General features: G+C 42.4%; 1 protein-coding gene across 1 annotated transcript in view; it reads left to right on the plus strand.

The window, feature by feature from the left end:
* Window positions 1-14206, plus strand: part of LOC134346865 (contactin-associated protein-like 5) — a 1591243-nt gene that overhangs the window by 880895 nt on the left and 696142 nt on the right. Inside the window, exon 9 of the mRNA XM_063048670.1 lies at window positions 12623-12772. Within this exon, the coding sequence (XP_062904740.1) occupies window positions 12623-12772 (150 nt within the window). The remainder of the gene's footprint in view (window positions 1-12622; window positions 12773-14206) is intronic.

Consider the following 14206-nt stretch of genomic DNA (forward strand, 5'->3'; position numbering starts at 1 on the left):
CAACCTACAAGTTAACCTTTAGGGAATTCTGATTTTTGAAATTTCTCCATGTTTATGAAATAGTCTATGCCATTATTCCTCTACCAAAGTACATGACCATATCCTCCCCTACTTTATATTCCATCTGCTGCTTCTTTGCTCATTCTCCCAGTCTGTCCAAGTCCTTTTTCAGTCTCTCTGTTTCCTCAACACCATCTGCCCCTCCAGCTATCTTTGTATCGTCTGCAAATGTGGCCACAAAGCCATTAATTCAGTCATCCATATTGTATGACATGAAAAGAGGCGATCCCAACACTGACCTCTGCAGAATACCACTGGTCCCCAGTAACCAACCGCAATAAGCTTCCTTTATTCTGACCCTTTGCCTCCAGCCAACCTTCCAATACATGCCAATATCTTTCCTGTAATACCACGAGCTCTTATCTTGTTAATCAGCCTCATGTGCGGCACCCTGTCAAGGGCCTTCTGAAAATCCAAGTAAACAACTTGCACTGACTTTCTTATGAATATCCTCCCTGTTATTTCCTCAAAGAATTCCAGCAGATTTGTCGCGCAAGATTTCTCCTTAAGAAAACCATGCTGACTTTGGCCTACTTTATCATGCACTTCCAGGTATTCCAAAACCTCATCCTGATCCATGGACTCCAACATCCCAACCACTGAAATCAGGCTAATTGGCCTATAACTTACAGTACTTTCTTCTGACTCCCTCCCTTCTTAAGTGAAGTGACATTTGCAATCTCCCAGTCTTCCAGAACCATTCCAGAATCTAGTGATTCTTGAAAGATCATTACTAATGCCTCCACAATCTCTTCAACTACTTTTTTGAGAACCCTGGGGTATAGTCCACATGATCCAAGTGACTTTCTACCTTCAGACTTTTCAACATCCCAAGCCCTTTCTCCTTAGTAATAGCAAACACACTCCCTTCTGCCCTCCAGCATTTGAATTTCTGACATCCTGCTAGTATCTTCCACAGTGAAGACTAACACAAAATATTTATTCAGTTGGTCTGCCATTTCTTTATCCCACATTGCTGCCTCTCCAGCATCATTTTCCAATGGCCTAAAATTCACTCTTGCCTCTCTTTTACTCTTTTATCTATGTGAAAAAACTTTTAGTATTCACTTTGATATTATTGATGAGCTAACCTTCATATTTCATCTTTTCTCTCATTTTTTTTAGTTGCCTTCAGATGGTTTTTAAATGCTTCCCAATCCTCTAACTCCCCACTAATCTTTGCTATATTATATGTCATCTCTTTTATTTTTATAACTTCCCTTGTCATAGCTAAAGACTGACAAACAAGTCTGCACAAAATAAAGCAACTTAGGCACATCAAATACATAAATATAAATAAATAAACTGAGTACATAAGTTGTAGAGTCCTTGCAAGTGAGTCCGTAGGTTGTAGAATCAGTTCAGTGTTGACATGAATGAAGTTGTCCGCGTTGGTTGAGGAGCTTGATGGTTGAAGGGTAATAATTGTTCCTGAACCTGGTGGTGTGGGACCTAAGGCTCCTGTACCTCCTGCCCAATGGCAGTAGTGAGAAGAGAGAATGGTCTGGATGGTCAGGGTCTTTAATGGTGGATGCCATTTTCCTGTGACAGTGCTTCTTTTAAGTGTACTGATGATTGCAGGAATATTCAGCAAAATCTTTATTTCCTTTTACAAATTGGGTGCAATATGTATTATTTCTTGTATTTTTTTCTAGCTATTTTTATGTATTACTTATAAGTATTGCTGAGCATTACCAATCCAACCCACACTCTTGACATAGTAAAAGTTGCAGGTTGTCAAAAAGGCCTTACTTTGAATTAAACTTTTAGTTCCAGCCCAACAAGCTAACAGCATCAGGTCTCCTTCTGCAGAAACTGCTAATTGAACTGTAAATGCTTGAAAGCTTCTCTTCTCTTGCAGATTAAATCCGACGTTCACATTCAATTTGTGGGAAAACTCTTAATTGAATAAATCTCAGTATTGAAAATCTGCAGACTTCATGAAAGTGGAGATATTGACAATTCACGGCCTTCCATATTGACTTGCACAAACTTTACATTAATTTATTAAAAGTCTTCTTCCTCCAGTGATTTGGTTCCGCACTGTTTCAGAACAGTGACAGGGTGAAGGCTGAACTGCAGGGATTCACTGAGTTTGCAAAGACTCTGGCATTAGGGAGAGATGCAGTGATGATTTCCAAAGGTGCACACCTCAAGTTATGGAAGTCTGGACAAATATAGAAATAGAGGAGGTAAGAGCATGAAGTAGTCCATTGATCCTTTGGCACTCCACCATTCAGTATGATCATAGTCATTATAATCAATGAGATGTATGCCTAGGTCCAATGAAAAGCTTACTTGCAGCAGTATCATAGGCACATAGCATCATATAGAACATAGAATATAGAATAGTGCAACACAGTACAGACCCTTCAGCCCACAATGTTGTGCCGACCCTCAAACCCTGCCTCCCATATAATCCCCCACCTTAAATTCCTCCATATGCCTGTCTAGTAGTCTCTTAAACTTCACTAGTGTATCTGCCTCCACCACTGACTCAGGCAGTGCATTCCACGCACCAACCACTCTCTGAGTTAAAGACCTCCCTCTAATATTCCCCTTGAACTTCCCACCCCTTACCTTAAAGCCATGTCCTCTTGTATTGAGCAGTTGTGCCCTGGGGAAGAGGCACTGGCTATCCACTCTATCTATTCCTCTTAATATCTTGTACACCTCTATCATGTCTCCTCTCATCCTCCTTCTCTCCAAAGAGTAAAGCCCTAGCTCCCTTAATCTCTGATCATAATGCATACTCTTTAAACCAGGCAGCATCCTGGTAAATCTCTTCTGTACCCTTTCCAATGCTTCCACATCCTTCCTATAGTGAGGCGACCAGAACTGGACACACTATTCCAAGTGTGGCCTAACGAGAGTTTTATAGAGCTGCATCATTACCTTGCAACTCTTAAACTCTATCCCTCAACTTATGAAAGCTAACACCCCATAAGCTTTCTTAACTACCCTATCTACCTGTGAGGCAACTTTCAGGGATCTGTGGACATGTACACCGAGATCCCTCTGCTCCTCCATACAACCAAGTATCATATAAGCAACATTCACAGGAAAATCATACATTATACATAATTTCTACAAGAAAAAATGTGATTAATACAGCTGAAGGCTGAAGAATGTGGCCTGTCCTGGAGCTAGAAGGACCTTGTATGTGCAAGGGTGGTTAGGTGGAAGGGAAGAATGGGGCTTGATCTGTTGTTTTTGCTTTGTCACTTGGTAATTTTCCATTTTCTTCTGCCACGGATGGTGGCCATGTGATGTTGGCACCAGAATGTGTGGCAGTCTTGTGGGCTGCCTCCAACATATCCTTGGGTGTTCAAACCACCAACAGGAGAAAATCTGCAAATGCTGGAATTCCAAGCAACACATACAAAATGCGAGAGGAACCTAGCAGGCCAGGTAGCCTCTATAGAAAAAAGTAAAGTTGACGTTTCGGGCTGAAACTTTGACTGTACTTTTTTCAATAGATGCTACCTGGCCTGCTGAGTTCCTCCAGCAGCTTGTGTGTGTTGCTTGGGTATGTTGGTTGTTAATGCAAATGGCACCTTTCACTGTATGTCTCCATGTACATTTGATAAATAAATCGGAATCTGAAAAGTAGTCAATTTTAGTGTAAAGTTGTTATAATGTTGCTAAACTGTTGTGATTATAGTTTTGGCTATTCATGAACTGAACAGTTGAACTGTTCCTGAATCTGGCTGTAGGACTTTAGACTTCTGCACCTCCGATCTGACAGCAGCTGTGAGCAGGTGGCATGGTCTGGGAATCTTTGATGGTGTTTGCTACCTTCTTGAGGCAATGCTTCCTATAGATATTGAGATCATTCAAATTCACTGTCCCGTGCCAGCCTTCTCCCCATATCCCTTGATCCCTCTCACTCTTCTGTGAATAGATTTAATGACTTAGCTTCAACCGATTAAAGCCCCAGTGGCCACCTTTGGTTTTAAGGAGGTTAGCTCAATGTGTCACATGTACATTGAAACATCCAAACATTCAGTGAAATACTGTACATTGTTTGCATCAATGACTAATGCTCCGAGGATGTACTGGGGCACCCCAGAAGAGTCACCATGCTTCCAGCGCCACCACAGTATGCACACAACTTACTAACGTTAACCCTAACCATACATCTTTGCAACGTGGGAGGAAACCAGAGCACCCACAGGGTACTGGGGAGAACATACAAACTCCTCACAGGCAGCAAAGCAATTGAACTCCAATCTTTCAGTCACTGCCATTAGGAAGTGTTATGCTAACCACCATGTTACCATGTGACACATTTTAATCTATCACAGATATCAACCCTTTCCCACCTTCCTAACAAGTTCCTTTTCTCTCACGCAACATACATCAAAGTTGCTGGTGAACGCAGCAGGCCAGGCAGCATCTCTAGGAAGAGGTACAGTCGACGTTTTGGGCTGAGACCCTTCATCAGGACTAACTGAAAGAAGAGCTAGTAAGAGATTTGAAAGTGGGAGAGGGAGGGGGAGATCCAAAATGATAGGAGAAGGCAGGAGGGGGAGGGATGGAGCCAAGAGCTGGACAGGTGATTGGCAAAAGGGATATGAGAGAATCATGGGACAGGAGGCCCAGGAAGAAAGAAAGGGGGAGGGGGGAAAACCAGAGGATGGGCAAAGGGTATAGTGAGAGGGGCAGAGGGAGAAAAAGGAGAGAGAGAAAAGGAATGTGTGTATATAAATAAATAACGGATGGAGTACGAGGGGGAGGTGGGGCATTAGCGGAAGTTTGAGAAGTCAAAGTTCATGTCATCAGGTTGGAGACTACCCAGACGGAATATAAGGTGTTGTTCCTCCAACCTGAATGTGGCTTCATCTTTACAGTAGAGGAGGCTGTGGATAGACATATCAGAATAGGAATGGGACGTGGAATTTAAATTTGTGGCCTCTGGGAGATCCTGCTTTCTCTGGCAGACAGAGCATAGGTGTTCAGCAAAATGATCTCCCAGTCTGTGTCGAGTCTCGCCAATATATAGAAGGCCACATCGGGAGAACCAGACGCAGTATATCACCCCAGCCGACTCACAGGTGAAGTGTCGCCTCATCTGGAAGGACTGTTTGGGGCCCTGAATGGTGGTAAGGGAGGAAGTGTAAGGGCATGTGTAGCACTTGTTCCGCTTACAAGGCTAAGTGCCAGCGGGGAGATCAGTGGGGAGGGATAGGGGGGACGAATTGACAAGGGAGTTGCGTAGGGAGCAATCCCTGCGGAAAGTGGGGGGGGGGGGAGATGTGCTTTGTGGTGGGATCCCGTTGGAGGTGGCAAAAGCTATGGAGAATAATATGTTGGACCCGGAGGCTGGTGGGGTGGTAGGTGAGGGCAAGGGGGTCCCTATTCCTAGTGGAGTAGTGGGAGGATGGAGTGAGAGCAGATGTGCGTGAACTGGGGGAGATGCGTTTGAGAGCAGAGTTGATGGTGGAGAAAGGAAAGCCCCTTTCGTTAACAAAGGAGGACATCTCCCTCGTCCTGGAATGAAAAGCCTCATCCTGAGAGCAGATGCGGCGGAGACGGAGGAATTGCGAGGATGGGATGGCATTTTTGCAAGAGACAGCGTGAGAAGAGGAGTAGTCCAGATAGCTGTAGAAGGGGAGGGAAGTGTCTGAAATAGACCAGGTAAACTTGAGGGCAGGGTGAAAGTTGGAGGCAAAGTTAATAAAGTCAACGAGCTCTGCATGCGTGCAGGAAGCAGCGCCAATGCAGTCGTCAATGTAGCGAAGGAAAAGTTGGGGAGAGATACCAGAATAGGTTTGGAACATAGATTGTTCCACAAAGCCAACAAAAAGACAGGCATAACTTGGACCCATACGGGTGCCCATAGTTACACCTTTAGTTTGGAGGAAGTGGGAGGAGCCAAAGGAGAAATTATTAAGAGTAAGGACTAATTCTGCTAGACGGAGCAGAATGGTGGTAGAGGGGAACTGGTTAGGTCTCTCAGCCCGAAACGTCGACTCACCTCTTCCTATAGATGCTGCCTGGCCTGCTGCGTTCACCAGCAACTTTTATGTGTGTTGCTTGAAATTCCAGCATCTGCAGATTTCCTCATGTTTTCCTTTTCTCTCATTCCAAGTTTTGAAAAAGGGTCTTTGACTAAAATATTAACTCTGTTTCTTCTTGCACAGGTGCAGCTTGACGGCCAAATTTTTCCAGCAATTTCGGACTTTAATTAACATCTTATTAGATACAGTAGTGGAATGTGTTGTGTTCTTCAGCTACTGTAGCCACTTGACATTCAACACATTGAAAGTGTTGTGCATACAGAGATGCTCTTCTGCACACCACTGTTGTAATTGTTTGAGTCACTGTCACCTTCCTATCAATTTGAATCCCCTCTGACCATGATCATTGACAAAGCATTTTGCCCACAAAACTTCCACTCACTTTATGTTGTTTCAATCATTCTGTGTAAACTCTACGGACTATTGTGCATGAAAATCCCAGGAGATCAGCAGTTTCTGAGATACTCAACCACCCTGTCTGGCAGCAGCAACCATTCCATGATCAAAGTCACTTAAATTAATTTTCTTCCCCATTCCGATGTTTGTTGTTAACAACAATTGAACCTCTTGACCGTGTCTGCATGCTTTTATGCATTGTGCTGCTGCCACATGATTGGCAGGTTAGATATTTGCATTATTGAGCAGGTGTACACATGTACCTAATAAAGTGGCCACTGCCCGTATTTCTCCTCCCACAGATGTGGCTTGGCCTGCTGAATACTTCCAGTAATTTTCTGATTTTATTTAACACCCTTACATAATTTTTTTCACTAAAAGTAAATTGACTGATAATTACTTTCTGCTTCACTAACTTCATCTGATGCAGTTTTGGCTGGCAGATACTCCAGTAAATGCTCTGTGAAATTGCTGTGTGTTTGCACTCCATGGCTTGGCATTTCGATGAGCCCAAAGCTGAGACACAGTTAAGGTATCGTTAGGGAAGGACAAAGAGCGAGTTCAGAGATTTATACTGAAATCTCATTGATATTTCTGAGGCTAAGCACTCGTATCTGAACAGGGAACTGCTGGCATTTGTCTACAGGATCTGTGTTAATGAAATCCTACTCAACCCTCTTTCATATTATTTTACCAATTGTGTTAAAAGGTGTAAGTTGTAAATGGTTCTAAATGTGGGAGCAATTTGCTCTGTTCATCCTCCACTATGCGTTTTATGTTGGGCCTAATGAACTTGAGAAAATAAGGCCATAAGTCCATTAGACATACGAACAGATATGAGCCAGTTGGCCCATTGAGTCTGCTCTGTCATTACATTATGGCTGATATATTATCCTGCTCAATCCAATTCTCCTGCCTTCTCGCCATAACCTTTGATGCCAATACTAATCAAGAACTTATCAAAGTTCAAAGTAAATTTATTATTAAAATACATATATGTGACCTTTGCAACCCTGAGATTCATTGCTTTGCAGCAGAGAGAATTGAGCATGTCCTTAGGTGGTGGGATAGAGCATGTCCCTGATGATGGAGCTAGTTTCCCACAATAATGCTCCGTGTAGATATGTTCAATGGTGGGGAGGGCTTTACACGTGATGGACTGAGCTGTATCCACTACTTTTTGTGGGATTTTGCATTCAAGGGCATTTGTATTCTCATACCAAGCTGTGATGCAAACAGTCAAAACACTCTCCATCGTGCAACTGTAGAAGTTTGACAAAGTATTAGATGTCATGCCAAATATTCACAAACTTCTAAGGAAGTAGAGGCACTGCCGTGCTTTCTTCTTTTTTGTACTTTGTGCTGGGCTCTGAAGTGATAACGCTGAGGAATTTAAAGTTGCTGATCCTCTCCAACTTTGATCCCCTGATGAAGACTGGCTTATGAATCTCCAGTTTCCATAAAATTCAATATTTTTAAATACAAAATTTAAAATAAATTTGTTACTGAAGTTCATATGCAGTATGTCACCACATACAAATCTAAGATTCATTTTCTTGTGGGCATATTTAATAAATCTATAATAGGATAATAACCATAACAGAATCAATGAAAAACTGTGCAAATACTAAAATAAAGAAATAATAATAATATATAATAATTAAGTATGCAATAAATATCAAGAACATGAGATGAAAAGTCCCTGAAAGTGAATCCATAGGTTGTGGGAACATTTCAGTGATGGGGCAAATGAAGTTGAGTGATGGTTGAGAGGAAATAACTGCTGTAAGTCCCAAGGCTCCTGTATGTTCTTCCTGATGGTAACGATGAGAAGAGAGCATGTCCTCGCTGGTGGAGTCCCTGATGATGGATGGTGCTTTTCTGTGACAATGCATGGTGTAGAGGTGCTCCATGCTGGAGAGAACTTTCTCTATGATGGCCTGGGTCATATCCAATACTTTTTGTAAGCTTTTCCATTCAAGGTCATTGGTGTTTTCATACCAAGCTGTGATGCAGCCAGTCAATATACTCTCCACTACACATATATCAAAGTTTGTCAAAGTTTTAGGGTGACATGCTGAATCTTTGTAAACATCTAAGCAAGCAGAGGTGCTGCTGTGCTTTCTTCATCATCGCAATTACATGCTAGGCCCAGGACAAGTCCTCAAAAAAAAATGCCAAAGAATTTAAAGTTGTTGACCCTCTCTATCTCTGATCCTCTGATGAGGACTGGCTCATGAACTTCTGGTTTCCTCCTCCCGAAGTCAATAATCTGCTCATAGGCCTTGCTGACATTGAGTAAAAGGCTGTTGTTGTGGCACCACTCAGACTCCTATATGCTGATTTGTCACCACCTTTGATTCAGCCTACAACAGTGGTGTTGTTTGAAAACTTGAATATGATATTGGCGCTGTGCTTAGCCACACAGTCATAAGTGTAAAGTGAGTAGAGCAGGGGTGTATGCACACAGCCTTGTGGTGCACCTGTGCTGATAGAGATTGTGGATGTTGTTGCTAATGTAAACTTACTGGGGGCTGCAAATGCAGAAATCGAGGATCCAACTGCACCAGGAGGAATTAAGGTCAAGGTCTTGAAGCTTATTGATTATTTTAATGAGATGATGGTATTGATTGTGAGCTGTGGTTGATAAAGAGCATCCTGATGTAAGCTTCTTCGGTGTTCAGGTTTTCCATGGTCAAGTGAAGAACCAATGAAATGGCACCTGATGTGGATCTTTTCCTCCATTTGGATCCAACATGGGTTGGATCCAAGTCACTTTTCAGAAAGGAGGTGATATGTTTCATCACGAACCTTTCAAAACACTTCATCACTGTAGATCTAAGTGCTACTGGATGAGAGTTATTGAGGCAGATCACCACCTTCTACTTAGGCAGCAGAATAATTGAATCCTGTTTGAAGCAGGTGGGTTCCTCACACTGACTTGGCGAGAGGTTAAAGATCTCAGTGAGCTCTCCAGCCTGTTAATCAGCACAGGTCTTTAGTACTTAGCCAATTACCCCATTTGGGCCAGATGCTTTTTGTGGGTTCACCCTGCTGAAGGCTGCTCCTGTGGGAGTTTGTGGAGGTTCTTCCATGTTTTGATAGTCAAAGCAAACTTAGAAGGCATTGAGCTCATCTGGAAGCGAAGTTCTAATGTTGCCTCTGTAGCTTGATTTAAATTTCTAAGAGGAAACTGTTAAGCATCCTTCGTTGATTCAAGCTTAGTCTGGGATTGCCACTTTGCCTGTAAGTTAGCTTTCTGGAGATCATACCTGAACCTCTTGTAACTTTCTTGGTCACCAGAATTGAATGCCTCTGACCTGGCTCTGAGCAGATTGTGGAGCTCATGGTTCGTGCAGGGCTTCTAGTTGGGGAAGACTATGAATGATTTTGAGAGGACACACTCATCTATGATTTTTTATAAAGTCTGTGACAACCATAGTGTATTCTTCAGATCCACAAATGAGTCCTTGAACACAGCCCAGTCTACCGATTCAAAGCAATCCCGTAGCTGCTCCCCTACCTCCCGTGACCACTTCTTTGTTGTTCTAATCTCCGGAGTTTTGCTCTTTAGCCTCTGCCTGTATGCAGGAAGGAGAAGGGCAGCCAAGTGATCAGATTGGCTCTGTGGGAGAAGACAAAGAGTGGTAGTGGATAATTGCTTCTCAGACTGGAAGCCTGTGACTAGTGGTGTGCCTCAGGGATCTGTGCTGGGACCATTGTTATTTGTTGTCTATATCAATGATCTAGATGATAATGTGGTAAACTGAATCAGCAATTTTGCTGAGACACTAAGATTGGAGGCGCTGTGGACAGCGAGGAAGGCTTTCAAAGCTTGCAAAAGGATCTGGACCAACTGGAGGAATGGGCCAGAAACTGGCAGATAGAATTTCATCAGACAAGTGTGAGGTGTTGCATTTTGGAAGGACAAATCAATGTAGGACATACACAGTAAATGGTAGGGCATTGAGGAGTGTGGAGGAACAAAGAGATCGGAGAGTTCAGATACATAATTCCCTGAAAGTGGCGTCACAGGTAGACAGGGTTGTAAAGAAGGCTTTTGGCATCCTGGCATTCATAAATCGAAGTATTGAGTATAGGATTTGGGATGTTATGGTGAGGTTGTATAAGATATTGGTGAGGCCAAATTTGGAGAATTGTGTACAGTTCTGGTCACCTAACTATAGGAAGGATATCAGTAAGATTAAAAGAATGCAGAGAAGATTTACTAGGATGTTGCCAGGTCTTCAGGAGTTGAGTTACAGGGAAAGATTGAACAGGTTAGGACTTTATTCCTTGGGGCGTAGAAGAATGAGGGGAGGTTTGATAGAGGTTTACAAAATTACAAGGGGTATAGACAGAATAAATGTGAATAGGCTTTTTCCACTTAGATTAGGAGAGATAAATACGAGAGGACATAGCTTTAAGGTGAAAGGGGAAAGGTATAGGGGGAATGTTAGGGGGAACTTCTTCACTCAGAGAATGGTGGGAGTGTGGAACGAGCTGCCATCTGACATAATAAATGCAGGCTCACTCTTAAGTTTTAAGAATAAATTGGATAGGTAGATGGATTGGAGAGGTCTGGAGGGTTATGGACTGGATGCAGGTCAATGGGACTAGCGGAATAATGTTTCGACACAGACTAGGAGGGCCGAATGGCCTGTTTTCTGTGCTGTAGTGTTCTATGTTTCTATGGTTCTATTTGGACCCCTGATGCTACACGTTATATGCTAGTGTTAACTGGGCAAGACTTCCTTCAAACAATCCTGGTTGAAGTCCCCTTCTATGATTTGAAGAGTGTCAGGATGGGCTGTTTCTTGTTTGGATGCAGCATCATGCAGTATATCAAGTGCTTGATTATAGCCATCTGCTGGTGGGATGTAAACTGTGGTCAGGATAATGGAGGTAAATAGACAGCACTTGACCAATATATGTCCAAAATCGGGAGAACATGAGATTCACTGGCGCCATCTTGAGAACCACAGGATTTGGAGTAACATAGTGCAAAAACAGGACTTTCAGCCCATCAGGTACCCATCTCTACTAATTCCATTTACCAGCACTTGGTCTAGAGTTAGACTTCTTTGTCTTCAGCTTGTTTTTGATTTTGTATATTACCCTGATTTCCAACAACAGATCATGGTGAATCTCTGGAAATCTCTATCCAGAAAGTGGTGATAGGGAACTGTTTGACATATCAAAGGTTTGAGAGTTATGGGGATATGGCACAGAAGATGAGTGGAAAATTGAGACAGATCAGCTATGATCATATTGAATAGCAGGGTGGCCTTGCAATGCTAGTGCCAGTGATCACTGATCGGGGTTCAATTTCCACTGCTGTCTGTAAATTTTTTATGTTCTTCCTGTGACCGTGTAGATTTTCTCCAGCTGCTCCAGTTTGCTTCTGCATATGTACAGATAGTGTTAGTGAGTTGTGGGCAAGCTCTGCCCAGTGCAGTCCTTGCAGATTTGATTTGACGTATTTCACTGTATGCTTCAATGTACATGTAACATACAAAACTAATCATTAAAAGTTTAAATCTTCCTGAAAGCTGAGTGGCTTCCTCCTGCTCTTGGTGGCGTAGTGGCATCAGTGCCGGACTTCGGGACAAAAGGTCCCAAGTTCGAATCCAGCCAGCTCCCCTGCACGCATTCTATCCGTGATAGGTTACGAGCTGGTGATCTCTTTGAAAACTCACCCGGCAGAGGCATTGGCAAACCACTGCTGTAACTTGCCTCATACACGGTTCCACACTACGTCAGAAAGGCGCGGAGGGAAATCGTCCACTAACCGGAGAAACTCTGGATGCGACGTACCTTTCCTTTTCCTGAGCATAAGGATTAATCTTCAAATTCAAGTTCAAGTTTATTATCATCGGACTGTACATATATGCATACAATCAAATGAAACTATGTTTCTCCAGACCATGATGCACTCTCAGTACATTTATCACACACAATACATAAAACAAAATATTAGCACAAATATGTTAATAAAATATAATTCAAAATGCATATGAAGTGAGCAGCACAGGTAATGCGTAAACAGGAAACAGCTCATGGCAATATTCTGAGTGGAATTCTTTCCAATTCATACCAAAGGTTTTCTTTACTAAGTCTCATGGACTGTTTTGTTCCCGCAGGTGACAATCTGAATGATGGACAATGGCACTCCATCCATTTGAGCACCAGACGGAATCACGTCAGTGTCTTGCTGAATGGTGAAGCTTCCCCCACTTCTCACTTGACCATGCAGACATCCTTGTACTCAGGAAGCAGCTACTACTTTGGAGGTGGGCTCTCAACATCTGCCAAATTAACCATTTTTTTTATTGAGCAATTGTCATTTTTATCATGCACCAGTTCTAAGATTGCTTCTGGTCAAAGATGCAAGGATGTAGCTTATGTAACAAGCTAGGATAATAAATTCCATTGGCTTGATGTTGGAGTCGGTCTATTATTGTCACATGTACCAAGATATATTGAACAGCTTTGTTTCCATGCTATCCAGAGAGATTATTCAATACATAATTACTTTGAGGTAGTAAGTAGGAAAACAGATCTTCACTTTTACTGTCAGGTAGGAGGTACAGAAGCCTGAAGGCACACACTCAGTGATTCAGGAACAGCTTCTTCCCCTCTGACATCCGATTCCTAAATGGACTTTGAAGCTTTGGACACTGCCTCATTTCTTTTTTAATATACAATATTTCTGTTTTTGCACATTTTTAAAAATCTATTCAACGTACATAATTGATTTATTTGTTTATTTATTATTATTTATTGTGGAATCGATATGGGTAGAGCTGCGTAACACTAAGGGGCAGAAGACGCTGGTGGGAGTTGTGTACAGCCCACCTAACAGTAGTAGTGAGGTCAGAGATGGTATTAAACAGGAAATTAGAAATGTGTGCAATAAAGGAACAGCAGTTATAATGGGTGACTTCAATCTACATGTAGATTGGGTGAACCAAATTGGTAAAGGTGCTGAGGAAGAGGATTTCTTGGAATGTATGCGGGATGGTTTTTTGAACCAACATGTCGAGGAACCAACTAGAGAGCAGGCTATTCTGGACTGGGTTTTGAGCAATGAGGAAAGGTTAATTAGCGATCTTGTCGTGAGAGGCCCCTTGGGTAAAAGTGACCATAATATGGTGGAATTCTTCATTAAGATGGAGAGTGACATAGTTAATTCAGAAACAAAGGTTCTGAACTTAAAGAGGGGTAACTTTGAAGGTATGAGACGTGAATTAGCTAAGATAGACTGGCAAATGACACTTAAAGGATTGACGGTGGATATGCAATGGCAAGCATTTAAAGGTTTCATGGATGAACTACAACAATTGTTCATCCCAGTTTGTCAAAAGAATAAATCAAGGAAGGTAGTGCACCCGTGGCTGACAAGAGAAATTAGGGATAGTATCAATTCCAAAGAAGAAGCATACAAATTAGCCAGAGAAAGTGGCTCACCTGAGGACTGGGAGAAATTCAGAGTTCAGCAGAGGAGGACAAAGGGCTTAATTAGGAAGGGGAAAAAAGATTATGAGAGAAAACTGGCAGGGAACATAAAAACGGACTGTAAAAGCTTTTATAGATATGGAAAAAGCAAAAGACTGGTAAAGACAAATGTAGGTCCCTTGCAGACAGAAACAGGTGAATTGATTATGGGGAGCAAGGACATGGCAGACCAATTGAATAATTACTTTGGTTCTGTCTTCACTAAGGAG

The sequence above is a fragment of the Mobula hypostoma genome, chromosome 5 (genome assembly GCF_963921235.1).
Source record: "Mobula hypostoma chromosome 5, sMobHyp1.1, whole genome shotgun sequence".
NCBI classification, from domain to species: domain Eukaryota; kingdom Metazoa; phylum Chordata; class Chondrichthyes; order Myliobatiformes; family Myliobatidae; genus Mobula; species Mobula hypostoma.